Source organism: Hylobates moloch, unplaced genomic scaffold (genome assembly GCF_009828535.3).
Source record: "Hylobates moloch isolate HMO894 unplaced genomic scaffold, HMol_V3 SCAFFOLD_6, whole genome shotgun sequence".
Taxonomy (NCBI): Eukaryota; Metazoa; Chordata; class Mammalia; order Primates; family Hylobatidae; genus Hylobates; species Hylobates moloch.
The window spans coordinates 130,669,607-130,697,004 of NW_026652281.1; the positions used below are offsets into that span (position 1 = coordinate 130,669,607).

General features: G+C 41.8%; 1 protein-coding gene across 3 annotated transcripts in view; it reads left to right on the forward strand.

Moving 5' to 3' along the window:
- The window catches only part of GRIA1 (glutamate ionotropic receptor AMPA type subunit 1), a 323,093-nt gene that overhangs the window by 138,669 nt on the left and 157,026 nt on the right, over positions 1 to 27,398 (forward strand). For all 3 annotated transcript variants that reach the window (XM_032158439.3, XM_032158438.2, XM_032158437.2), the window contains exons 3-4: positions 19,090 to 19,329; positions 22,481 to 22,665. In XM_032158439.3, the coding sequence (XP_032014330.1) occupies positions 19,090 to 19,329; positions 22,481 to 22,665 (425 nt within the window). The remainder of the gene's footprint in view (positions 1 to 19,089; positions 19,330 to 22,480; positions 22,666 to 27,398) is intronic.

A 27,398-nucleotide genomic window follows, 5' to 3' on the forward strand; every position in this document is an offset into this window, starting at 1 on the left:
AAGCCAAGAACTATGAGAGCCCAGCGAAGGATGGATTAATTCTGACTGGGACTCTCACAGAAGAGGTGGTGTTTAAGTGGGACCTTGAAGGATTGGAATGAGAGATAGAGCAGTGATGAGATTCTGCTCATCACAGGGGAGTTGGTGTAAAGAGGAAAGTCTATTTGCCTGTGCTTGCTTTTCCGAAGGCAGGATGGCTACATGCATGGAGCTGAAGTTCAGACTGACCTGGCTTTGATTTCTGTGTCTGTCATTTCTGTGTGCCCTTGAACTTTCATATTTTCCTCTGTAAATGGAGATTCTAGTACCTTCTTCATGGCATTGTGATTGGGAACAATTACATTACAACATGTTTAGTATTGCAAGTGTTTAGTACATGTTCAATAAATGATAGTTTTTATTGTCTGTGTTATGACTATTGCAGTGAACATTATCTCAGTCTTCTGGGTAGCATCTGAGGCTAATTGGCCACTGTTAGACAATTTAAAAAGTTAACGAAATGCACCTACAACTTCATCTGCATTTGTCCTCTCTTCAGATCCTTGTATATAAGCATCTTTGCCTATTCTTGGATCATAGTCTTGCTTTTTTGTTTTTGATTTGTTTGTGGGTTTTTTTTGTCTATACAATAGAGCAAATTATTGATTTCTTTTTATAATTTCCTCTTCCCGTTCTAAAGTCCTACCTTGGATGGTCCACTCTTTGTGGTGTGTTCAGATCCAATAGTGAGTGCAGAAGGGCAGTTACCATAGTCAGCCTCTCAGTTAGAATTCTGTAGTGTCTGCAGACCAGCTTTGTTCCTCTCCTCGTCACCACTATGCTGTTGAGAATCATTATAGAATATGGGAACTGCAGGCAACTGCAGCCAAATCTTTTGTTTTACCAATGAGAACCTCCAGCCCAGGGACAGGAAGAAAACTGTCAAGTTTATACAGAGAGACAGGCAGGGGTGGGCCTGTGTACTAGTCCTCAAGTGTGCTGACTCACAAGCCAGTGACCTGGATGGTTTGCATGCCCTTTCTGCTTTTCCTCCGCAGACTTGGGCTGTGAGGAGGGCAAAAATGCCTTTCCTCCTCCTCATTTCCTCTTCCCTCTTCGTTCCTCCCTGCTTTGGGTAAAGCTGAAACATGCAGCTCCTGCTTCCACAAGGCATCCTCAGCATGCTTTTCACAGCACCCTCTGCTGACTCCAGGGCCTTCACAGCTTGCAGCCCAGTTGACAGCCAGTGAAGTGAGAAGATTGGAAACACTTTAAACTGTCTCAGCATTGAAGAAAGTGAGAAGAAGGCAGGTGGGAAACGTCTGTGATGAGCGACATTGTAGAGAGTTAACAAAAACTGGAAGACTTTCAGGGTTTCTTTCTCCTGCTCCCCTGAAACCAAGGATTAAAAATACTTTCAGTCTTACAGGACAATTCTAGCTGTGCAGTGGTGACTAGGTTGAGGAGGATTTGGAAGCGGTACTTGGGCTCTGTGTACACACACTTGGGAACACATGCACACACACATTCATGCATTTGCACTATGTAGTAGGCATTTCTGTCTTGGACTTTTAAAAACATGCCTGTCCTTCAGGATCCTCACCTTGGAAATCTGCCCTCTTCTCCTTTTTTAAGGGATTGCCCTTCCCTCTGAATGTGCAGAACATGCTGTGCTTCTACTGTAGAATTTATTTCATTTTCTCAGACAATTTTTATTAGTGGCTCATAAGTCTGTGCCTTTCATCGCATTGGAATGACCCTCTTAGAGGCGAGGGTCTTGACTGTTGTTTTCCCCATACTATACCACATACACTATGTTGAATCGATAAATTTACTTATTCAGTGAATGTTTTGGTATTATAATAGATATGTTGCAAGGTAGTTTAGCAAAGTGATAAGGACTCATACTGTGGAATCAGACATACAGGGGTTTGAATTGTAGCTCCACTATTATCAGTTCTGTGACCTCTGCCTACCTATGTTTTAGTCCCTCTTTCGTTAAATGGCAATAATAATAAAATATACCCTCTTAAGCTGTTACAGAGATTAAAAGAGTTGATGAAAGTAAAATGTGTAGTCTATTTTCTAGCATTCAAGTGCTCAATATATGCAAGCACCTATTAGTAATGTTAGAAATAATAATGATAATTATCATCATCATCATCATCATTTGTTGCCACTGTGGCTGTGCCAGGTTCTCCAGATCCTCAGTGATCCCCTTTCTTTTCTTAGATATGCGAGGGAGATAAGCAAAGGAATATATAGAAGAGAAAAAGCCCAATGTTTATTACTATGTGGCTGTTGCTCCAAGCTATGCTGTGGGCTTCTGTGAGCTGGAGGACCCAAGAAAGCTACTTTCCCTGTGGCCCTCACCTATTCTTGGCTGCCTGGATGTCAGCACTATGGGGACCAGAAGAGGCCAACCCAAAACAATAGGAAATAAAAAGGAATTTTTGCCCAATGCTTTGAACAAGGCGGGTCGAAGCTTCCCACCTCAGATCTTCAGAGTGAAGGCCCTGCCCTCCCATGCTCAAAGCAGCTCTAGACCTGCACAGCACCCTCAAAGAAGCAAATCCGGCAGAGATTTTATGGCTTTAGCACCATCTGGCCTTATCTCCTTAGCTGTCTTGAAGGAGACAATAGGGGGTGGAAGAGAAGTAATCATCCTAAAACCAACAGGTGGCCCCAGTTGTAGGCTATGTAGCAGCATGGCTGTGGTGGTGGTGGTTGCTTGGTGTATGTGTGGAAGTGCAAGGGAAGTCAGTAATGCAGTGTTCTGAGTGTGCGCATAACCTATGGAGGAAGTCAGAACTTGACATAGAGAAACATGTCCTGTTAATGTTAACGCCATTTGGATCTGGAAATAACTGTATTTGCATAGTCCATGTCTGTTCTCTTATGGATGAGGAAACAAAAGCTCTTCATTTAAGGAGAGAAATAGTCCACTCTCTTGTTTACTCATTTACTTGACATTGATTGTACCTCTCAATGGCAAAGACTGTGTTGTGCACTAGATAGATATGCTGAGAAATGAGAAAGAGGCTCTGCCCTCAAAGATGTGTCCTAAAAGGGGAACATCTAGATAATCAACGAGCTAATAAATGATTAGATGCAGTGTTGTCCCTTCAGCCATCTCTTTGGATTCACCACATTCTCCACACTCTCTCTAAACACTCCCACTCATGCCCCTGGTGAATCAAAAGCTCCTGGCCAGTAGCCTCTTCTCCGATCAACTCATATATTTCTGCTCATGTCAACTTTGCTGGTGGCATACCAGAATCAAGAATCAATTCTGTTTGTTTTCAAACCTGTTTATATTTCTGTGTTTTTATTATATTTGGACAATTTAATTAAAATTATGTGAACTAGTGAAATATGAATGCAAAAGAAAGTCTTTTTTTTGAAACTAAATACTTTTGAAAGGCTATCGGATGAATCACTAAAATCATTGTAATATTAGGTATCAGAGAGATGACTCTAAAGTTGGGGAAAAGCATGGAAAAAAAATCTGAACTTATATTTATTTTATAAGTGCCTTCAAGTTCCTGATATCAAAATATTGATCAATACATGTGCTCCACATTGTTTTTTTTGTGTATATTTTTAAAATAATTTAATTGCCATCCATGTTTCATCAGTTAAGAGGGCTTCAACTGTAATTAGGACTTGAGTAAAGTTCTGTGAAGGATACGAACTAAATGTTGCGACCGAGAACAGCAGGATGACCTGCTTAGGGTGGTCCTTGCAAGATAACAAGAAGCCAGCCAAGCAAAAGTAGGGGAGAAGAGTTTTGGGCAGTGAGAACCGCATCGGGGTAGGTGTGGTATGTTGCAGAAGCAGCGGATGAGGGAAAGGGAAATGATGAGGTTTTTCAGGTCAACAGGGCTTAGACAGTGCAGATTCTCAAAGATCATGCAAAGGAGTTGAGACTTTATTCAAAGCATGATGAGAAAGCATGAGGGGCTTGAGGGGATCTGTTTTGACAGGATATGATTTCCATTTTCAAAAGAGCTTCCTGGCTGCTAGGTGAAGGATGGATGAGAACGGAAAAAGGGAAAGTGGGCAAGGTGGAGGCAGGGATGAATTAAAGTGACAAAAGCCAGTGATAAAGTGCAATAAGTCTGCCGTGACAGGTGAGCAGTGGCAGCGCCCTAGGCCAGACTGAGAATGGAGATGTAAAGTGGGCATTATAAATACATTTGTGACATCTTTAGAGGGAACTGCATCCATGTTTTCTTTAGTCAATCTGCATGACCGAACTTACAGCTAATTTTTGAAAGGCATATGTGATCTGATGGGGGAGAAAATCCTACCAAAAGTCAGGCAGCTGGGTTTTCTTTTTCTAGTTTGATATTTATTGGCTGTGCTACTCAGCAAGCAACTTAACCCTTGGAAGCTCATCTGGAAGAGGACAATAATAATATCTTGTGCAGCCCACCGCATATTTGGGTTGTGCAGTTTAAATAAATGAATGGCTCACATGTATCTAGGACTTTGGTAAGCTTATTCCTTCATTTGATCCTCACAGTGCGTAAGGCAGATTGTATGGTCCTCATGTCAGAGGTGAACAGACCAGTACATATTCAATAAACCATTATTGAACATCTACTATGTCAGGGTCAGGGACAGGCCCTGAGACTTTCGAAGTAGATTAGACCCAGCCCTGTCCTACAGAAGTTCACAGTCTGATGAAGAAGACAGATATGAAAATGTGAAATTATACAATATCAAGATACGTGCTAAGACAGAAAGTACATTAGAACCTTAGAGGAGGAAGTAATGAATTTTTTCTGGAAGGATTGGAAAGCTTTCCACTGGAGTCAACATCTGGCTGGGGTCTTGAAGGATGTGTAGAAGTTTTCCAGGTATGGAGGGGTATTTTTGAGGAGGATATGCAAAAGTATGCAGGCCTGGAAGGAAATGGTTCATATGCAACTATGTGGGTGGGGCCTCAGGTGATTGGCAAACTGTTAGGAATGAGGCTGGAGAGTGAATCAGGGGCAGAGAGGCTCCTGCTTATGGATCTGTCTGTGAGCGAGTTATGCAAAAGCAGGAAAACTAGTACATTTGCTTCATTTTCATTCTTTCCTCAAATGCTTCCCCCAATTTCATAGTATACATGTTCCTGTGCCTTATACTCCCTTCTTCCTTGCTTACTGTTTCCTCCAGAATTAATTTAAATCTCAGCCTTTTTCCTGGAACTCTTAATTTCAGCAGGGATATACAAAGAGAACACTCCAGGATAGTGAGAAATGCATTTTTTTCTCCAAATGTCTTCTGGAATTCTGTTACTTAGCAGGAGTTGTTTCCTGCCGTGTTAGGAGAAACTTTGAAAAGCGATTCAAATGTTGGTACAAAGGGAACTAAATACTTGGTAGTGAGAAGCATCTTGGCAGAGAAGGCAACTGAGCTTTTGCTAAAGTCTCAGTGGTTGAAATTGTCCAGGAGGCCTGAGTTTTGGTCCCTGGGCTGGGCAGCATGTGCTCTTGGTTGTCATGCCTCCATTCCTCCTTCCGTAAAATGGTAAAGAAGAAAATGTGTAAGTTAGAGAGGTGAAAGAGTGTTAGAGCTAATTAAATCTCACTTATTTTACTTATGAGGAAGTAACTCCCAAAGAGGAGAAATGACTAAGGTCATATAAAGAAACTGCAGCTAACTTGGTCATTTAGTCACATAAAGAACCTGCAGCTTACTTGGTCATTTACGCATGTATTCCATTCAGCAGATATGTTTCAGTGCCTCCCATGTGCCAAGCACTGTGGTAGATGCTAGGACAATAGTGATAAGTAAATAAACATGATTCTTGCCCTACCCAGGGAGATGAAATTAAACAAATAAACCAAAAGTTAAACAAAATAATTAAAGATAGAGATAAAGTATGATGGAAAGAAACAAGGTACTGCAATAGAGGATAAAGAATGGGGACCGGGCACGGTGGCTCATTCCTGTAATCCCAGCACTTTGGGAGGCTGAGGCGGGTGGATCACAAGGTCAGAACATCGAGACCATCCTGGCTAACACGGTGAAACCCCGTCTCTACTAAAAAAACAAAAAAAATTAGCCAGGCGTGATGGCAGGCACCTGTAGTCCCAGCTACTCAGGAGGCTGAGGCAGGAGAATGGCATGAACCCGGGAGGTGGAGCTTGCAGTGAGCCGAGATCACGCCACTGCACTCCAGCCTGGGCAACAGAGTGAGACTCCATCTCAAAAAAAAAAAAAAAAAAAAAAAGGAAAAAGAAAAAAAGTAGGATGTGTATTTTAGAGAAGGCCTCTATGAAGAGAGAGCATTTTAAGCTGAGATCTGAAGAATACGAAGGGGTCAGCCACTTAAAGAGGGTTGGAAGAGCTTGCTAGGAGATAACAACTTGTGCAAAACCTCAAGGCAAGAAAGTTGGGACTGTCCTGAAAGGTAAGAGAAAGACCAGCATGAAGCCCAGGCAGAGGCGGCGTGGCCTGGAAGCAGATGTGGTGGGAGAGATAGGCAGGGCCAGAACTCAGAGCCTTAGAGTTCAAAGTGCCCTTATTGGCAGATTCTTGATTGATCTCACACCCCTGCAGAAAAGGAAAGGCAAGTATACGTGCATTGCAAGACTCTATTGGCCAAGCATTTGTTTCAAATGTCATTTTCACAGCATGCTTTGCTGAGACCATAGATTACAAAAACATAAATAAAAATGATTCAGCTTTTCTTCTGTGTCTACCCCTCAACTTAATTAGTGCTCACAGCTCCAGGAATCAGTTGAGGGCAGGGGTCAGGAGTGAATTCAGATATAGGTGAAGTGGGACTTAGTTTCTGGTGTTGCCACTTGGTTTTAAAGATGCAGAACTTCTTATCTTCCATAGCTTTATTTTATCCTTCATTTTTGTCCTTTCACTTCCTCAGTGGATAAATCCTAGCTAGAAGATGAATTTTGCTGATTTAGGGCACCCTCGGGCTGTCCTCTGTAGCTTTCAGTAAAGCTTTTTCTTGATTGACAGATGCTGATCAAGTTCATGGGTATGCATTACAGTGTATGTTTGCTGGTTGGCCTAGGAAAACCCATTTGCATGTATGATTTTCATAGGAAAAGGGTGGCAAATAAGAAACAAAAGGTTTTTTTTTCTGCCACGCACCCAAGGAACAGAAATTAAGACAGCCAAAGGAAGAGTCTGCCTTCATTTAATGAATGATTTACCTGGTGTTCCTTGCAGTAGTGGTTCATTCATGAACCAGCAGAAGGTGCTTTGTGACTGTGGGGATTGCGGAAATGACTGGGCCAGGAGGGGAAGCTGTAAAGCTAATCTCCCCACAACCCACTTCTCTTTGGCTAATGGCTTTGCTTTTGTTTGTTCTGCTTTGGCTGGTTCACGTGCTAGTTCCCAAAGGCTGCACAAATGCAGAGCTAGGTAGATAAACTCCCTACCAGGGATCTTTAGTGAATCCCACCTCCTAGCCCCAGATGAGGCTGAGTGAACCCTCACTCCAGCCTTGGACTGTAGTCTTTACTGTGGCCCCTGAACCTAACCCAAGAATAAGCCTTGTTGACCCAAGGCTCAGACCCCAAGTCTCAGATCCTTTATTTCAAACAGAGCTCCTCAACCCAGTTCCAGACTGAGCCCCTGGCCCAGCATTCCTGGATGAGTCACCACATGTGGTGGAGCCTTGGACTCAAAGGGTCCATCCACAATGTTGTGAGTCCCTTGGTACATATCCACTTTTTGAATGAACCTCTGAGAACCCCTGCCCTCTCAAGACTGGGGTCTCCTCTGCCATCTCATCAGAGTGGCTTTTAGCCATGGAGCAGTGTCATAGCCTCCTCTAGTCCAAAGTTGGCCGGTGCTAAGAAGAGGAAGCCTGGAACTCAGAACCTCTGTCCTTGTGCCAACATGTTAGTTGCAGTCTATCTGTGAGCTTCACAGTCCCATTGACTCTCGTACAGAAATCAGCAAGCAGTGGTCTTCAGTCAAACTGGGACCTCAACAATCGACTTTGGTCCTGTCAGAGTTCCTTTCCCTTACTCTTTTAAGAGCACCCAGAGTCACCATGAAAGAACCACAAGTGGAAAAGGAATACACGGGCTCAGACCTGTGTCCATCCTTGCATGACCCTTGGCTCCTCATCTGTTCATGGGTTTAAAGGTCATCCTTCCTGCCCTGCCTACCTTATTGAGTATTCACAGCAGAAAATGAATGTAAGAGATTGAAAATTGTATAATACACTATAAGTTATTATTACCTGTCCCAAATTGTCAGCATTTCATCCTTGCTATCTAGCAGCAGAATAGTGTAGGGTAGGAGTACAAACTATAGCCCACAGTCCAAACCCAGCTCAAGGCCAGATTTTCTAAATAAAGTTTTATTGAAACACAGCCACACTCATTTGTTTACATATTGTCTTTGGCTGCCTTCATGCTATAAAAATAGCACTGAGTAGTGCAGCAGAGACCATATGGCCCGCAAAATCTAAGATATTAACTGTTTGGCTTTTTGCAGAAAAAGTTTGCCTATACCTGGCATAGAAGAGCAAAGTGAGGACTCTGAAGTTGGAATGCCTGAGTTTGGATTCTGAATCTTCTACTTAATGGCTATATGACCTTGTGCAAGTTAATTAGCTTCAGTTTTCTCTCTATGAAATAAAATAAACATTGTATCCCCATACTGTGCTATCAAATGAGCATTAAATGAGTAATTTGCCGGGCACGGTGGCTCACGCCTATAATCCCAGCACTTTGGGAGGCCAAGGCGGGTGGATCACGAGGTCAGGAGATCGAGACCATCCTGGCTAACACGGTGAAACCCTGTCTCAACTAAAAAAAATACAAAAAATTTAGCCGGGCGCAGTGGTGGGTGCCTGTAGTCCCAGCTACTTGGGAGGCTGAGGCAGGAGAATGGCATGAACCCAGGAGGCGGAGCTTGCAGTGAGCCAAGATAGTGCCACTGCAGTCTGGCCTGGGCAAAAGAGCGAGACTCTGTCTCAAAAAAAAAAAAAAACGAGTAATTCATGTAAGGCATTTAGCACTTAGCTTAGTATTTGGCACATAGTGAGTGCTCAGTGTTGGCTGTTATTATTATCCAAAGAATGAAAGCTCTGGTTTGTGTTGATGGACTCTCAGGGGGTGGAGTAGCATGGTTTACGGCACAGGCCATGGAGTAGGACAGAACATTATTTATATCCCAGCTCTGCCACTCACCACATGAATGACTCAGAGAAGATTAATTAATCTCCCTGAACTTCAGCTTCCTCATGCATGAAATAGGAAAAAGAAATTAGAGGGTTATTGTGAAGAGTAAGTGATAAAATGCCTGTGAAGTGCCAAGAATAGAATCTGGAACATAGTAAACACTCAATAGTTGATATAACTACAATAATAAATAAGAAGAATGGTATTTTTCTAAGTAGTACTAGCTTCTCAGAACAAATAGACAGTTGGGGGTGACTACTATGCCTACATCGTGTGAGGTAGGAGGCTCTACTTATCATTAATAATGCTCTGGACACCAGGTTTTGCATATTCCAGGCATATGTAAATTAAAAACACTTTAAAATGGAGTTGTTTAGACAGCTGTCTAGGCTTTTTTCTAGGCCAATAGTCCTTCAAGACCAGGTACCTTTCTGTACTAACAATCCATGACTTTATGACTGTTCTTAGGTGAAGTGATAGGTCAAGGAGAACAGCATACACGTTGAGTCACTCTATGGACCATCCCTGAAAGATCCTCTTCTCATAACAACATGTGGGTACACAGTGATGCTAAGGAGTTTGCCATATGGGGTGAAAATGCTCTCATTTTGAAACCATTCAACATCTTCAGGGTTGAGTTCTGTAATGGGATATAAATCTTCCTTCCTGGGGAGAAATGGCTGAGGAGACTGGGTATTGTAGGTGGACTACATTAAGGCTGGCGGGGTTTGAGTGCCAGCCCAAGAGCACAGCTCTCATTCTCTGTTGGCCTAAGCTAACAGGGAGTGATCAAGTTCAGTGGACTGAAGCACAGGGGAGTATTAAGTATCTTCCAGACCTGTGGATGCTAGATGGGTAGCCTAATTTAGAAGAATATGAAACAAGTAACAGCATCATGCAATTTTGGTTATTCCCTACCTAGCTCTGTATGAGTTATTGTTCATTATGTTAGCAGAAAGATGAGGATTTGGAGAGCCTCTTCCTTCAAGGGAGCTTACATCTCATTTCAGGTGAAAAGGCATAAATACACAAAAAGTTACTTGATAATATAAAATAAAATAATCAATTCATTCAGTGCAAGACATGCCGTGAAAGAAACATGGGTCAACTTAGTATCCATAGATTAAAATTGGTAAATGACTTGCATTCATTCATTTATTCTTATATTCATTCATGTCCAAAAATATTCTGTAGTCATTATGGGAACCCTTCAAAGGGATATGAAGAATAATATAAGCTTTATGAGGGCAAAGGCATCATCTGTCTTATTCACCACTCTATTCCACAGTGTCTAGCCCATAGAGGAAAGGCAAGGACTGAGTTAGACATAGATCCTTATTTAATACTCAGTGTTTAGATGTATGTAGTTCCTAACACATTTGTGGACATTTATGGAGCTCCTAACATGATTTTGGGCTCTAATTTATGAAATACCGCAATCAGACCTTTAGTAGGCTTCTGTTGGTTTGATATGCCCAGCATGCATCTCCTCTCTGTTCACAGCACCTTAATTTTCCTCTGGCTGGTAGCTCAGTAATGTGGATAGTTGTTCTGCTTCCCTTGACCCAGGGGTGGCCCATGCCTGAGCAAGGCTAATCTTGAACTGTATAAACAGTTATCACAAATGGCTGGAGCAATGGTAAGACTCTAAAGAGACTGTCCATGAAATGCTGACATCTAGATTTCTAGAGCTGCTGCAATTTCTGTCTTATATGAGGCACCTTTTCAGCTGGGGCTTCCTCATATCCTTCCAACGTTCTGTTCTTACAAATTATAGAACCTAAACTAATAAAGCATGGGTGTTAGATAAAAATTGATAAGACGCACACATTTCTATGTACATTTAAAAGATGGGTGGAGACTTTCAGTTTATAGCTAGGAGTAGGGAGGCGTAAGGGTCTTTATGAAGGAGATGGCATTTGAGCTTAACTTTTAAAGAATGGAAAGGATCTGCAAAGAAAGAAAGCAGGAGGCCTGTGCAGGCTGAAGCAGGGGCATGAGTGTAGGCCCAGAGCCTACAGCCGAGAAACAACTGAAAAACAGCCTGTGCTGGAACTCAGTGAACTCACTGAGCATCCCATGTTTGTCGTGCCATTACACTTAAGTCAGATGTTCCTGTTCCCATTTTCTAGGTTATCCCACTGAGTCACAACAACCTTCCCCTCCATTGTCTCTCATCCATGGACTGGACTTGAGCTATGGGATGTTAGAGAGGAAAGGTCTTGTGAGACCAGCTAGGACTGACCCTCTTAGGCCAAAGTGATGTGCTAGAGCTCTCCAGGCACCCATGCCACACGTGAAGTGCTGGATACCTTAGAGGAGCTCAGTTTTACTCACAGAGCTATGTGATCTCTTTCTCCTCACCTTCATCTCTACTGCTTTCCTCCTTCCCCCTATACCATGTCCACATGGGCCTTCTGTTTCTCAAGCTCTTCAGTCATGTTCCTGAGCCTCATTCAGAGCCTCTGTTCCATTCCTTCTGCCTGAGACTGTTTCCTTAGCCTTTAGCCTGGCTGGCTCCTTCTTAGGTTTCATTTCTCAGCTCCAGTGCTAGTGACACAGAGAGGTCTCCCTGACCATCCTGTCTAAAATAGTCCCGTCAGTCAATCTCACATCATCCCGTTTTATTTTCTTTGTAATATTCGCAGCATCCAAAATGGCCTTGTTTATTCACATGTCATCTCTCTCCCTCTCTAGAGCCTAAGGTCCAAGACAGCAGGGACTTATCTTTTTATCCAGTGATGTATACCCCTAGCACCAGCTTGCTGCCTAGCATACACTACATGTTCAGTAAACTCTTGTTGGATGGGTGAATGATTAGGTAGAAGAAAGATGGAGAGAAGAAACAGAAAATTTCAATCTGTAGGACTACACATCTCCAGTGAGTACAAAAGTTCTATTACAGGTACTTCACCAAAACAAAAAAAGTTTGAGAAACACTGATTTAGTTTAAACTCCGTTATCCAGAGAGGAAAAATGCAGCCCAGAGTGGAGAAGGAACTTGTTCACAGACGTGCTTCTTTGCACTTACTTCTCCACAATCATGTCAGGCACCTGAAGATTTTTATAAGGGAAGCTCCAGTTGATCAGTCTGTTTGCCCTGGCCCCCTGCCCTTGGTTACATTATGTCAGCCCACAGGGTGAGTCTAAATTCCAGGACCAGTGAGCCCAGCCTTGTTCTAATTCTTAGCCTCATATGCAGTACCACATCTCATTGGCTTTCACTGCCTAGTAATTAAGACCCATGCTTAATAATAAAAACACAAATATGACCTTGGAGGATGGCTTTTCTTCCACATCCACTTTTGCAGCCATCTTCCAACTGGGCACCAGTGCCTGGATGAAGAGAGTTCTTGGGAGGCTCAGATGAATCCAAAACCAAAGTGAAATGCTACATTGACACATGACACAGTGACTTAACTCCTCCAGCCCGGGCAAGGCCCTTGGCAACCTAGTCCCCACCCATCTCCAACTCTGTGCCATACCCCGACCCCAGTCATACTGGTGTTTCTGGAGATTTTCTGTTGTGCCCTTCTCTTTTATCTTGGTGCTTTGGATAAAGTGGTCCCTCTATCTAGATAGAGGAACAAGGTGCTTAACACTGTGCCCGGCCTCTGCTAAAGGACCCAGTTAACAATGACTATAATAGCAGTTATGATCATTTATCCTGTGGCTGATCCCTTTATTACTCTCTCAAATCACCCTTTATTTTCCCTAATATAAAACTCACTGAACTCTTGCTTAAGCTCTGTGAAGGTAGAAAACATGTCTGTCTTGTGTAATTGTGGTTCCCCAATTTTCTGGCAATATTAGTTTCTGGTGCCAATAAATATCTGTTGAATTTACTAAATAAATGATAACATTGTATCTAGTAAATGACAGACACCCTGGACATGTCTCAGAATCCTAAGTAAATGTGATATTGTTTAAGGGCTTGGGGATGATTTATATCTATTGTGGTAATTCTTTGCATGTCAGCATTATATCTAGGATGCAAGAGAATATAAAAAGGGATGGATAGGCACTCTTATTGTCCTCTGAGTGATGGAAATAAAGCACATCATTTGATGTCACAACATTAGAGTCAGATGATCAAGAATGTGATTCCCACCAATAAGGATAGAATTATTCCAGGAGGGGAACGAGTGCCTGAAAGTCCCCCCATTCACACATACTTTTAATCTCCCTCCCCTAAAATGAAGCTGTCCTGTCACCTCATTATCCGCTATTTACAATGAGACTGCCACATTCCCAGGGACTGGAGCCGGGAGCCAAGGAGAAATGTCAGTGTGAGAGGCCTTAAATGAAGTGACAATAAAAAAGGAGTTGCTAATGCCAGGAGTTCCCTCTCTGGGAGAGAGCTGTCAGGGCCAGTGCCCAGGGCTGGGATATTTATTGATACTAAGTGGATGATGCCCTAACCAGGAGTGATTATCAAAGAGGTTTGAGTGAGGTGAGGATGGAATTGGACAGCCCACGCCGTGCAGTGTGTGGGATTTCCTGCTCTTACTGGTTCCTGCCCTCCTGCCTCCCCAAGAGGGAATTCCTGGCCTCGTTTTCTACTCACTCTGATTGTTGGACATGCTCTGCTACAGAGTTTCTTGGAGGCAGGGCCCTGAGAATCTGACACTCTGGCAGGGTTCCCTGAATGCTCTCTCTATCTCTGCCAGGCCTTTGCTGTTGCTGTTCCTTCTACCCATATACAGTACTCTTTATGCACATGTAACTGTACCAAAACCCCTCTCCTGGCTGATTCCTCCTTATCTTTCAGTGTCAAAGCTGGCACTTCCTCTTGGAAGCTTTCTTTGAGGTCCCCAAAGGCTGGGGTTAGGTGTCCCTGCCTGCTGAACTCATCCTTAACATAGCATGTAGACTGAATTGCTATTGCCTACGTAATTGTCAGTCTCTCCCATTGTCAAAGTAACAATCCCAAAGTGGTTGGGGATGGGCTGGTTTACCATTGTATCTCCATTGCCTAACATAGTGTCTTCACAAGTGCCAGATACTGGGTGTTGAATGGTGGGTGGATGGATAGATGGACGAAAGAATAGGTGTGTATGTGTATAGACTTCCCAGGGATGAGACAGGAATACACCAAACATACCACTCAATTTTATTTGCTTATATTTCAATAGATTCTAATGTGGTAATGCCTCTTTATCTGGCATCAGGGGAAGACAGCGTGCTACATGAGAGGATTTTCCAGAAACTGAAGCTGACCCATGTCCCAAGACTATTTCAAACATCCACGACATATCACAGACATTAAGGACTCAAGCTCTGTAGTCAGACTGGTAGAGGTCATCTCTCAGCTTGCCTTGGGCTGTTTCTAGACCTCACTTCTCCAATTTGAAACCCACCTCAGGGAATGAAAGGAGTTAATGTAGGGAAATGTCCTTGGCACAGTGTCTGGCACTTGGCAGGTGTTGAAGTATCAGCTCTTAATTATTACTATCAGAAAGCATTACAGGTCAGGCACAGTGGCTCACACCTCTAATCCCAGCACTTTAAGAGGCCGAGGTGGGAGGATCACTTGAGACCAGGAGTTCAAGACCAGCCTGCGCAACATAATGAGATCCCATCTCTACAGTTTGGAGCTGCAGTGAGCCATGATGGCACCACTGCATCCAGCCCAGGTGATGGAGCCAGACCTTGTTTCAAAAAAAAAAAAAAAAAAAAAGAAGAGGAAGAAAGAGAACACTATATTCAAGTGCTTTCTAAATGGCAAATACTGCGTTTCATCCCAGCAACATGATGGAAGTCTGTGCATTAACCCAGTACACACAGAGCTCTGATTCTGAAAAATGCCACATCTCTTCCTCCTACTTGTCATATCTGACAATGTAGTCTCCATCTCTGGCTCCCTTTCTAGTCTGCCTCCTTTCATCTCTCTACTGGGTAACTTATTCACATAGCAGGTTAAAAGTTGTGTCTTAACACTTAAGACTCCAAATGCATCTATTCAGAAGTCACAAAGGTAAATCTGTTCAGGAAAGTGAGATATGGGCTGAGGCACAACTTCTGCAGAGTAGTGATCTTTGCAAAGAGGTAAGAAAAGCAGGTTGCAGGCAGGAGGGGGACAGCTAGTGCAGGATCCCAGGATTTTGTTACAAGGGAATCCAAGAACTCAGAGACTTACCTGCTTACTGGATTTGAAAAAGTGCACTGGGGGTTGCTAAAATTTGACTAAATAACTAAAATGTTGTCGAATCAGTAAACATTCTCCAATCAATTAGACTAGACTCTAGAATCTCAGAGTCTGAACAGGCATTAAACATTATAGAGATCAAACAATCATTTCACAGATGGGAAAGCTGAGGCCTAGGAGAGTGTGGGATTTACTTAAAGTCATACAAATACTCTATAATGATAAAACCAAAACAGAGAATCGTCCAGGTCTTCTGACAGCTAGCCTAGTACTTTGTCTACAGAACCATATCATCTCGTCTGATTGCATATTTGTTGTGACAGATTCAAAGTAGATATAATACCTCACAACTACTAATTATATTTATCAACATTTAACCAATGACTGCCTTCTCTCACAGGCCTTGGGCCTATAGGGTCTGTCTGTCTGTCTGTCTGTTTATGTCTCTCTTTCTTTTTCTTCCTCTCTCTCTGCTGTTGCTTAGGTTTGGCTGAAGTGTAGAAATGATCTGACAGTCAGGCACTGAGCAACTCTGGGAGCCAGGGTTCACTCAAGTAAATCCAGGCCAGGCTACCTCCAAGCCATGCTCTTTTAGGGAGTAGTGGGTAAATGTACCCTCTTAGCCTTAGAGTTGAAAAAGCACTCTGTTTAAGGTAAGATATGTTTGCAGAAGGGGAAAATGAGGAGATAATTTGAAGGGGAAAATGTCCTGGCCTTCTGTGTGTCTAAGGATTTGTTGTGTCTGCCTGCTCCCATTTTGTCCACCCCCATCTCACCCTTTCCTACTTCACTTCTAAAGTCCTAGCAAGAAACACCATCCATGAGGGCCCCAGAGGCCCAACTAAATGTGTGAAACCAAGTAGATGACATGAGGGAATAGATCTGGATCATAAGATTTATATCCTGTAGGATAATATTTTATTGCAGAAAGGGGAGAGAAGAGATCCTAAAAATACTGTAGAGAGCATATTATAATATTTTAATGAGGTTTATGTGCTCCCCATATACACTTTACCCTGGATGATGGATTGTGCATTTTGACAAATCTATATTTAACATTGGGAGAATAATATACGATGTATGCTTCCTGGTAGAGAAATCGTATTTATGGAAATCTTTATTCTAGTTATTACAATAGACATTTAAAGACAGTGCCTATTGTGGGCTGTGGATAGATAGAGTGTCCTCATTAGGGTGGAGGAGAAAATAGTGTGAGTGGCAGAGGATAAATGGCTACCTTAGAAGACAACAACCCAGGCAGGGGAGCAAGTGGTTCAGGGTAACCCAACAGTCACATCTCTGGTTGGGTTCAGCTCCTCCTCAGCCCCTACTGCAGGTCATATGCCCTCACCAAGCACTCATCATTCATTTATTCATCAAATATTTATTAAGCATCTACCATGTCCCAGACACCCTGCTGGCTTTTGGGCACAAAGAAGCATGTCCTAATTTTCAGGGAATTCACATTGACCAAAACAGCCACACATATATACAAATAAAGAAAATTATTTTAGATAAAATAATTAAAGAATGGGAAATAAGACAGAGTGATGTGACACAGACTGATGAGGGGTCACTATTTAGAAGAGGTGATGAAGCAAGATCTATACAAAGAGGTGAGATTTGGGCTGAGGCACAACTGCTACAAAGGAGTGATGTTTGCAAAGAGGTAAGGGAAGAGCATTGCAGGCAGGAGGGGAACAGCTGGTGCAGAGTCTCCCAGGCAGAATGAGCTCAGAGCCCAGAGGAACAGAGCGAAAGCCAGTGCGGCTACAGCAGGCAACGAGTAGAAGAGGGATGTAAGTTAGGTGAAGTCAGAGGAGCAGGCTATTCATGCTCTGTGTGATGGTCAGATGTTGAGACTTTTCCTGTGTGCAATGGGAAAACTTTGAGTGGATTTGCACAAGAAGGAAGAACAATGTGTTTTGTTTGTTTTGTCTTTGTTGTTTAAATAAGATCTCTCTGGCTTCAGGGTAGAGAATTGATTTTGTCACTGAAAACCAAATGTCATAAAGCTCAAGGCCATGAACACCACCTTCAGGTACCAGGAGGGCTATAGAGTGGGTCAAGAGCAAGAATTGTGTGAAACCAGAATCTCAGTAACTAGAAGTATGCAAGCAGATGTTCATGATCACCTGCCAGGTTTCCTGCAGATGGTATGCTGGTTTTCAGTGGGAGTAGGACAGATGGGTTATATGATTCAGCTGCAATCTTTAAGAGATTATGACCTTTAAAGCCCATTATCTCTAGGGACAAACAGAAAACAGAGACTCACAGTAGACAATTAGGTACCACTCGTTAATTGCATTCTTTATTGCAGCATGGCCCAAAAGATTTTCAATAACATTTCAAAAGTATTCACCAAAAAGTGTCTTGGAGGCAAATAGATTTGACAAAATCTGGGATAAAAATGGGTAGAATTCTTCATAATCTTTTATGCAGCTAATGTGAAGTATGAAGCTCTAAAACAGGGAAAAAGTATGCACCATTTCCCAAATTATTTGACCAAAGAAGACTTTTATTTTTAATGGAGCATATTGCGGGGCTATAGTTTCATGAAACCTTCTGGGCAATGGTCACATAGTGTAATTTGAGATCCCATACACAGTGGCAATGTGGGGTTCTGGAAGCAGGTGATATGGTAAAAAGAGTAAAGGATCTAAGAGCATTGACTTTTTTATCTTAAAAGAAAAAATAATAATACCTAAGTCACAAGGATGTGATGAGGACTAAATAGCCTAATATATGTAAAAGGACCACAAAGCACTCTAAAATACTGTTCTCATGACAAGGATGAATGACTTTCCTCACCATCCACCTTGGAAGGGCAATTCTTAGGCATTGAAGATGGCCTTGGGGTTGATCTCACTGGGGCAAAGATTATGAACTCTCATCCTATGTCATATAGTAAAACAAAGTTTAGGAGCTGACTGACTTGGAGTTTAATCCCATGACCTTGGTCTTATTAGCATTATATTTTAACTAGAAGTATAATCAACCACAAACCAGGATTGGTAACTGCATTGGGATCCTACAGAATCAATCCTGTGGGTATGTTCTCACAGCTAAGCTATTACTATGGCTGATACACTGAAGGGTCTGAAAATCAGCTACCAAGATGTACAAGCACAAAATGAACATTAGCAGACAAATGAACACTGAGAGTTAAGGGCTAGACTGGGAAAATCAGCACTTGTTTTCTTACACGTGTATCAGCAGCAATAGCTGGATTCTTCCTGTGGCACCTTTTTATGCTTTGCCTTTAATTGATAGACAATATGAGGGAAAGATCATTAGATTAAGAGTCAAGATATCTGCCCAAGTCATATGTCCTAGCTGTGCTACCTTGAACATGTTCATTAAATTTCTGAGCCTTGGTTTCTCCCCTTTAAAACAATGACCCAGTCATCCCTTTCTAACCTCAACAGGGTCATTGTAGAGCTCAAGTAAGGTAATAGATGAAAGTGTCTTATATACATGGCTACTGTAATTAATAACCATGACAACTTCTGGCTTGTAATAGATACCTAATAAAATTGGATTTACACAGATGAATGAGGTGTCGAACAGGTGAATGTGTGAGTGGGGTGGTTAGATGTGTAGGCTGGTTGGACAGTTGGATAGATTGGTGTGTCGAAAGGATGAATGGATGGATTGGTTTGTTGGATGGGTAGATGGATAGATGACAGTTGGGTGGATAATTGATGGGTTGGATGGATGAACTAGTGGATGGATTCATTTTGGAGTCATCTGACCACTTTTTGCAAGCCTCTATTCATTAATCCTTCTCTTCTCTTGTAGTCTGTTCCCAGTTCTCCAAAGGAGTCTATGCCATCTTTGGGTTTTATGAACGTAGGACTGTCAACATGCTGACCTCCTTTTGTGGGGCCCTCCATGTCTGCTTCATTACACCGAGCTTTCCCGTTGATACATCCAATCAGTTTGTCCTTCAGCTGCGCCCTGAACTGCAGGATGCCCTCATCAGCATCATTGACCATTACAAGTGGCAGAAATTTGTCTACATTTATGATGCCGACCGGGGTAAGCCAAGGGTTAGGGGAGGGAGACTTCTGAGGGATGGAGAGAAAATTACCAGCAGAAAGGAGAATGACGCCTCACTGCTTCCCTGAAAAATACGGGAAAAGTATCCAAAATGCTTTATTTCTGAGAAATCTGACTGATTTATCAGTAGCTGACCTCTAATTCAGTTTGGAAACACATTCTGAGAATAATTCTCTTAATGCACCATGTCACTCTACAGCTCACTAAGCTTTCATGGCTCCTGAGTCCAAACTCAATGCAAAAGAACCTCAGACTTTGGAGTCAGACAGATCTGGATCTGAAACCTAGGTTCTGTCCTCTCCAGCTATTTGACTTTGGACAAACTCTGCCTCAATTTCAGCATTTATATAATGGGGATAAAATTCTCTATGCCTTCATTTTCTCATGCCTATAATGAGGATAAAAACAATATCTATCTTATAAAGGTTTTGTGAAACTGAATGAGATGACTATGAAGTGTTCAGTGCCTCAACCTAGTAAAAACTCAAAATTCTTTCTCTGTTTTAGATGTTATCGTCATCATCATCCTCATCATAATCTTCATCCTTCTCTGGGCTTTCTAATTCTTCCTCCTTTGAATTTAACATCACATTTTCCAAATGTTTTCTATACTTTTTCTTCTCTATGTCTTTCCTCATGTTATTCCAGTTTTCTGGAATGCACGTCCCTTCTCCAATTTACATCTGTAAATCCTTCTCCTCTTTTGCAGGCTGTCCCTATTCCCCAGTTCTCTGGATGGGAGCACTCTCTCCAACTCCTGTGATGTTTGTCTTGTACTGTCCTACCTTCTCATTGTATACTAAATAGTCTCGTAATAATTTAGTCACTACTGGTGTAAACAAATAAATGGGTCGTGCAAGGCCTGAAAGGTGAGACAGAGGAGTACAGTACTGATGTGGTTGCCTGCAGGGAGTCTTAGAAAACTTTTGAGTTGGATAGAGGTTTGTGAAAGTGATTTTTCAGGCAGTTAGGCGGGCGTTGTTCAGATGGGAAGGAGCCAACAGAAGAAGAAACCAGGAACACCCTATTTTCTTTGATTTTCCCTTCACTGTCCCCACTTTGATGACTTCCCTTCTCAGACTGCGACTATTGCAGGGGTCACCTGGAAGTCTATTTCAGGACAGCTTTGCAGCATAATGAAGCTGGAGGCCTGAAAGTAATAAAGCCAGAAAAATGTACCTTTGCTTGTGGGGGATCATCTCTGGGGTCAGCAGAAGCACTCACACTCTCAAAAGAGCTCCACCTACCTCAGAACTCAGAGCTCAGAGCTCTGCCATTTGTCAGCTGTGTGACCTTGGACTAATGACTAAATCTCTCTGAGCCTCAATTTCCACACTGTAAAATAGGGATAATAATAGTTATCTACCTTGAAAGATTAAGTGAATTAAAACTAGTAGAACAGTGCCAGACACACAGTATATTTTCAGTAAATGTTAGTCTCAAACTCACCAAATGACTTGTACTGAAAAGGGAACAAAGATAGGAAGGCATAGCAGAACAAAGCTACAGATGATTCTTGAGGCCAGATACCATATTGGTCACTGCGGAAGAGGTTAGCAGTGTTACTGAAAGTCAGAAATGACATACATACAAAAAATTAATCCATGCAAGATCAAAATAATATCCATAAATAATTAATAATGACACCCCCCCCTCCAAAATGTTCATGTTGCGATCACTAGAACCTGCAAATATGTCTATGTTACATGGCAAAGGAAAACGAAGGCTGCAGATGGGATGAAGCTTGCTAAACTATTGACCTTTAATAGGGTGATTATCCTGGATTATGTTGGGGGGACACAATATAATCACAAGGTCCTTAAATGTGGAAGTTGGAGTCAGAAGAGTCAGTGTCAGAGTGGTGCAATGTGAGAAAGACTCGACCACCATTACTGGCCTTGAAGATGGAAGGGGCCGTATGCCAAGAAATGCAGGTAGCCTCTAGAAGTTGGAAAGGCAAGAGAGTGGATTCTCCCCTAGAACCTTTGGACACCAACATAGCCCTGCAGACACCTTGATTTTAGCCTGGGACACCTGTCTCAAGCATCTTACCTTAAGAGCTGTAAGATAGTACATTTGTGTTGTTTTAAGCCACTAAGTGTGTGATAACTTGTTAAAGCAGCAACAGGAAACTAACACACCATCTAATTCTCCAAGAAGAAACAAAGCAGCATTGAGTAATGGCCTCTCTACTCATTTAGCTATAAATCAGAAGAGAGTAGTTTAATTCAGGACACATTTTATTTATTTATTTAGTTAGTTAGTTAGTTAGTCGAGCAGAGTTTCACTCTTGTCACCCAGGCTGGAGTGCAATGGCATGATATGGGCTCACTGCAACCTCTGCCTCCCAGGTACAAGCAATTCTCCTGCCTCAGCCTACCAGTTACTGGGATTACAGGCATCTGCCACCATGCCTGGCTAATTTTTGTAATTTTTTTTTAGTAGAGATGGGGTTTCATCATGTTTGCCAGGCTGGTCTCGAACTCCTGACCTCAGGTGATCCACCCACCTCGGCCTCCCAAAGTGCTGGGATTACAGACATGAGCCACTGGGCCTGGCCCACCAGGACACTTATTAAACACTTACTGTGTGAGAGACAAAGTATTAGATATTAAAGATACTATATTGAACATTCACAAATTTGATCAGCAGTTATTAGGTGACCATTTAGATGCTAGGTTGGCACATTTAATAAGCAGTTACTGAGTGCCGAATAAAACTAACAGCTAATATTTATAAAACCCTTGCAGGTGTCAGGTTCTGCTATGTATCAAACATTCTCACTTAATCCTCATAATGACATTATGAGGTGAGCATTATTTACACCACACTTTACCTTTGAAGAAACTGAAGTTTGAAGAGGCTAATGAGCCTGCACAAGGTCATTTAGCCATATGTTGGATTTGAGCCTCAGATTGTTTTTTAATCACTAGTTCTACCATCTATGTTCAGAAACACAGTGCCTGACCTCACAGAGTTCAGACTTTTGCAGCCAGAGAAAACTAAAACTGAGTTTGGCAGAAGAGTGGGTTTGGGGATAGCCAGGGGAGGTAGGTGCCTGATGGGAGTGGGTGGTGCCCACAAATCCTGATTGTCTGTCATTTCTCTATTCTACTCATCCGAACTTTAGGCTTATCCGTCCTGCAGAAAGTGCTGGACACAGCTGCCGAGAAGAACTGGCAGGTGACAGCAGTCAACATTTTGACAACCACAGAGGAGGGATACCGGATGCTCTTTCAGGACTTGGAGAAGAAAAAGGAGCGGCTGGTGGTGGTGGACTGTGAATCAGAACGCCTCAATGCTATCTTGGGCCAGGTAGTGAAAGCAGCAAGGGCTCAGGGTGGGTGTGGGAGGTTATTCAGGAATAGCCAGACACACTTTTGCCTTGGGTGTTATAAAGAGGATTATAAAGAGGGTTCGTGACTAGATGAGACTAGAAGACCTCCATGTCATTTTCTATAATTCACAAAATTTAATTCTGAAATAGCACAAACAATGGGAGCCTTGACATAGGGCTTCAAATGGTTCTCAGACCTGTTAACTCCAATGTATCCCTTTATTGTAAAAAAAAAAAAAAAAAAAAAAAATGCTGGATGCAGTGGCTCAGGCCTGTAATCTCAGCACTTTGAGAGTCTGAGGCAGGCAGATCACCTGAGGTCAGGAGTTCAAGACCAGCCTAGCCAACATGGTGAAACCCTGTCTCCACTAAAAAAAAAAAAAAAAAAAATTAGCCTGGTGTCGTGGCATGTACCCGTAATCCCAGCTACTCGGGAGGGTGAGACAGTGAGGCAGGAGAATCCCTTGAACCTGGGAGGTGGAGGTTGCAGTGAGCCAAGATTGTGCCACTGCACTCCAGCCTAGGCAACAGAGTAAGACTCCATCTCGAAAAATAATAAAAAATAATAATGATAAATTACATTCCATTTTAGAGTTTATGAAATGTTATCATGTTAGGAACACAGCTTATAGGGCCAAATTTCTGGGTTCGACTCTGGACTCTGTCACTCATGATCCAGGGTTTGACATCTCATTCTTTTCACTTACTTACCTGTTTTAAAAGGCTAAGAAAGCAGCAGCCACCTTTCTTTCTATTGTTTCCTTGAACATGCCCTTCACTTTGAGAAATCAATTGATGGTACATTCTTCTATAAACAGGCATTGTAACTTCAACAGTCTTGAGCTAGATCTCTCTAAACTGTGCTTCCCCTGGTCTCAGAACAAAAGCACATGGCCGCCACAGAATTAGCAGGATTTTTTGCAGATTCCTTATCTTTTTAAACTACATTTATGTATTCGGATTCAGAGATAGCAAGGTAGCAGACATTGCAATAACTTTTGAACAGTGTCATACAATAAAATTGATAGTTTTAGGTACTTGACAACATGACAAAGTTTGTTAATGACCTTCAAGACCACTGGGGCCCTCACAGAGAATCTCGGTACTAGGACAGCTATTACTCAGAGGCCTCAGCAATAGAACAGGGAGAGAGTTTGAATGTTATGGATTCTTTAAGGCACTAACTGTTCTACTTTATAAAGTATAAATTTGGCCTTCCCTCTTGGAAAGAGAAACCCAGCAAAACTTGTTCCACTGAGATGGAAGTTCCCTGGGCCGGAGTCAGCGATTTGAATTGCAGTTTTCAATTCAGGCAGGATAAGATAATAGTTAAGAGCAGAGATAAAACCAGACTGGCTAGGGTTCAAATCCTAGCTCTAGTATTTACTGGCTTTGTGACCTTGACCAGGTTTTTAATCTTTCTGCATCTCAAGTTCTTGATCTGTAAAATGGGCATCATCATCATAATAATAGCCACCTTTAGAGGGCTCTTGTGAGAATTAAAAGAATCAATACATGTGAAGCACTTAGAACAGAGTCTGCCCCACAGTAAGTGGTACATGCAAGCATTTGCCTATTTTTGCTATTCCTAGTGCCTACTAAGACCGGCTTCTTGAGTCACTTCCTCCCTTGGGCATAAGTGAATCCATCTGTAAAACATGAATGAAGGCCTCTGTTCTATAAAACTGATAAAAAGGCAAGATAACATAGTCGATGGAAAAAGTGCCAAATGATAATGACATATTAATAGACAGATGACCTATTGTATATTGTTCTATGGTACAGACAATAGCCATTGCTACTATTTTTTGAGTGTGTGTGGTATACCAGATACTATGCCAAGCCCTTTTCATGCATAATCCTACTTCATTCTCACATCAACTCTGTAAAACAGCTTTTTTCTATTCCCCTATTTTATAGATGACGAAAAGAGAGATTATACTTGCCCAAGATCTCACAGCTAGCATATGATAAAAGCAGGAAGTCAAACCTATCTTGGTCTGGCCACAGAGCCCAGCTTCTTAAAAATGCAACTTTTCTGCTTCTGCTATCTATAATTAACTCCTCTCTCAAAGGGCAAACTTGCGTTTTGTAAAGAAGTGACCCGTTTGTATGGGTATTTTAGATTGTAGCATATTAACATTTTTTAAAATTGTTTCATTCATCTATTTTGAAAAGTAAGACCAAAGAGTTGAAAGGATTTTACAGATCACTTGATTCATTGCTTATGCTCACATTTTACAGATAGAATGACTGACGGTCAAATTGATTAAGTTATTTGCCTTAGGCTCAGACAACTAATGAATGACAGTAATGAGCCTACAACTTACATCTCTGACTTACAATCTCACACTTAGCATCATCCTGGACTATCTCACATTCAGTAACTGGGAACGTACCTGGAATACAGTTACATTCAGTAACTGCAAGCAGTCTAACACAAAATTTTCCACCTAATCTGAGGAAAAAAACAGTGACTCAAAATTCCAAATAGGGAATTAACTGCCTGTGTCTGTCTCCAGCCCCCCGCAACTAAAATCTAAGCTCGACGATGCCAGGGATTTTTGTTTTATTTCCTCCCCTGCTGAGTCCACAATGCCTTGGATAGTGCTTGGCACCAAATAAAGTATTCAATACGTTCTTTTCAGTGAATTAAAAGAATAAGGAATCAATGAAGCCTCTAAGAAAGTTCTTAAATGTAAGATAAATCTGCATCTCTATAGGTAGCCATTGGCTGGATAAGAGCCTTTAAGATGGAGGAAAAGGCATGTCAGGAGGCCCAGAGGGCATGTGAGGGATGGGTTTCATACAGTGGTTTTGCAGGCTGAGTGATGGATGCTGAGCATCCACTGGAGAGGATGGCAGAAAGATAAACACACAATCAAGAATATCCTTGGAAACCATTAGAAAGAGTTTAGGGTTTATTCTGTAAACAATGGGGAGTCAGTGAAGGTTTGTGAGCAAGGAACAGGATTATTAGAATATAACACTTTATCAATATATGATGCCAAAGCATATAATACAGTCATTAAGCACAAAATGAGTTAGAAGTGGGAGTAGACCAGGACCTGTTGAGGCCATCCATCACATCCCCCTATGTTATTGTCTTCATGGTGCTTGTACCTGCTGAAATCTTGTTCATTTATCTATTTATATATTGACCATCTGGCACCCTACTAAAATGTCAACTCAACTCAATGAGGGCACAGAGACCTTGCCTCACTTGCTTAATGCTGTTTCCTCAGCACATAGCATAGCACTTGGCATACAATTTATGTTCAATAAATATTTGTTGAATGGATTAATTAGTTAATCATAGAGGGTTTTACAGAGGAGTTGAGATTGTAGCTCAGCCATTAAGGATACGAACAATCAGAGAGAATGGGAGAGGCCATTCAGACACAAATATTGTGAATGAAGGCAATGCATTGGGAATGAGCTTTGAAGTAATGGGGGTCAGTGAGGTGATGGACCCCTTGTGAAATTGCTTCTTACATTTATAACACCTTTCTCAGTTTGTTACCCTGTATATATTTATCTGCTCACCTATTTATTATGGATCTCCTTTCAATGAAGTGTAATCTCCAAGAGGGCAAGCACCATGCTTCTTTCACCTTTCCACTGTGTTGCCAACAGTGCTTCACCCATAGCAAGCCCTTAATACATATTTGTGAAAGGAAGGTATTAGAGGAGGGAAAGTCAATGTATAGGCTGGAGAATAGATAGATGGGAAGGTTGGTATCAGGTTGGATCATATGAAATTGCCAGTTTTTATGTCAAAAGTCATCAGTAATCAGCTGTTTCCTTTGTTTCAATTTGTACTTTCATCTTGTAGGGACAATATTTCTCCATTGCCTGAATGTGGTTGGTTTTAAAATATCATGTATTTGCTGTTTTGTGTTTATTAGAAGCTGAATAGGTTTTTGATAAAGGTATCTCATTGTTTAAAAAGCAGCAAACCATTTGACAAGCAGATGAAAAAGTAATGAAGCATTATTAATAAAACTATCATCCCAATAGTATTTGAGCTCCGTGGTCTGGAATTTCATAATCTAACCACTATTTCAAAGAATTCATTGTGTGTGCTTGCATTTAATTATTCCCCACATAAAAAAATGTGAGTCACTATGCACATACATCCAATTAAGTAGATGTCTGAATGTGGATTTTAATAACCTTGAAAATTGATTCAGTTAGAGAAGAAGACCAAGTGCTTATCATTTGTTATATGTCTCCTTGCAACAGTGCAGGGGGAGAGACACCGAGCAGAGTACACTAACCCCAATTTGATGATTAAAAAAAAAATAGGGAATTAGATCACGTTAATTTGCAGGCTGAGCTAGATCTAAAACCAAGGTCTGTAGTCTTAACCATTCATTATTAGGTGTGTCTCCTGCCCAAGCAAACTTCTGGACAGTTCTTTCCACAGATATTTTTTCTACCTGTGATGATTAGGGATAGTCTGCATTTTGGGATAAAGGGGTATTCATTGACACTGGTTCTTAATGATTAACCATAATCAAACAGCAAATGGAAAAGTTCACAGGAGTCAGGTCCCTGTCCTGATACTGCCACCAGGCTACTATCAGATCTGGGCAAACCACTTTCCCTCTTTGGGTCCTGACTTCCTATCTGTACAGTGAGAGTTTGGACCAGATGATTCTAACCTACCCTTCCAGCTTCTAAGTTGGGCAATCCATTAATGTCTGAG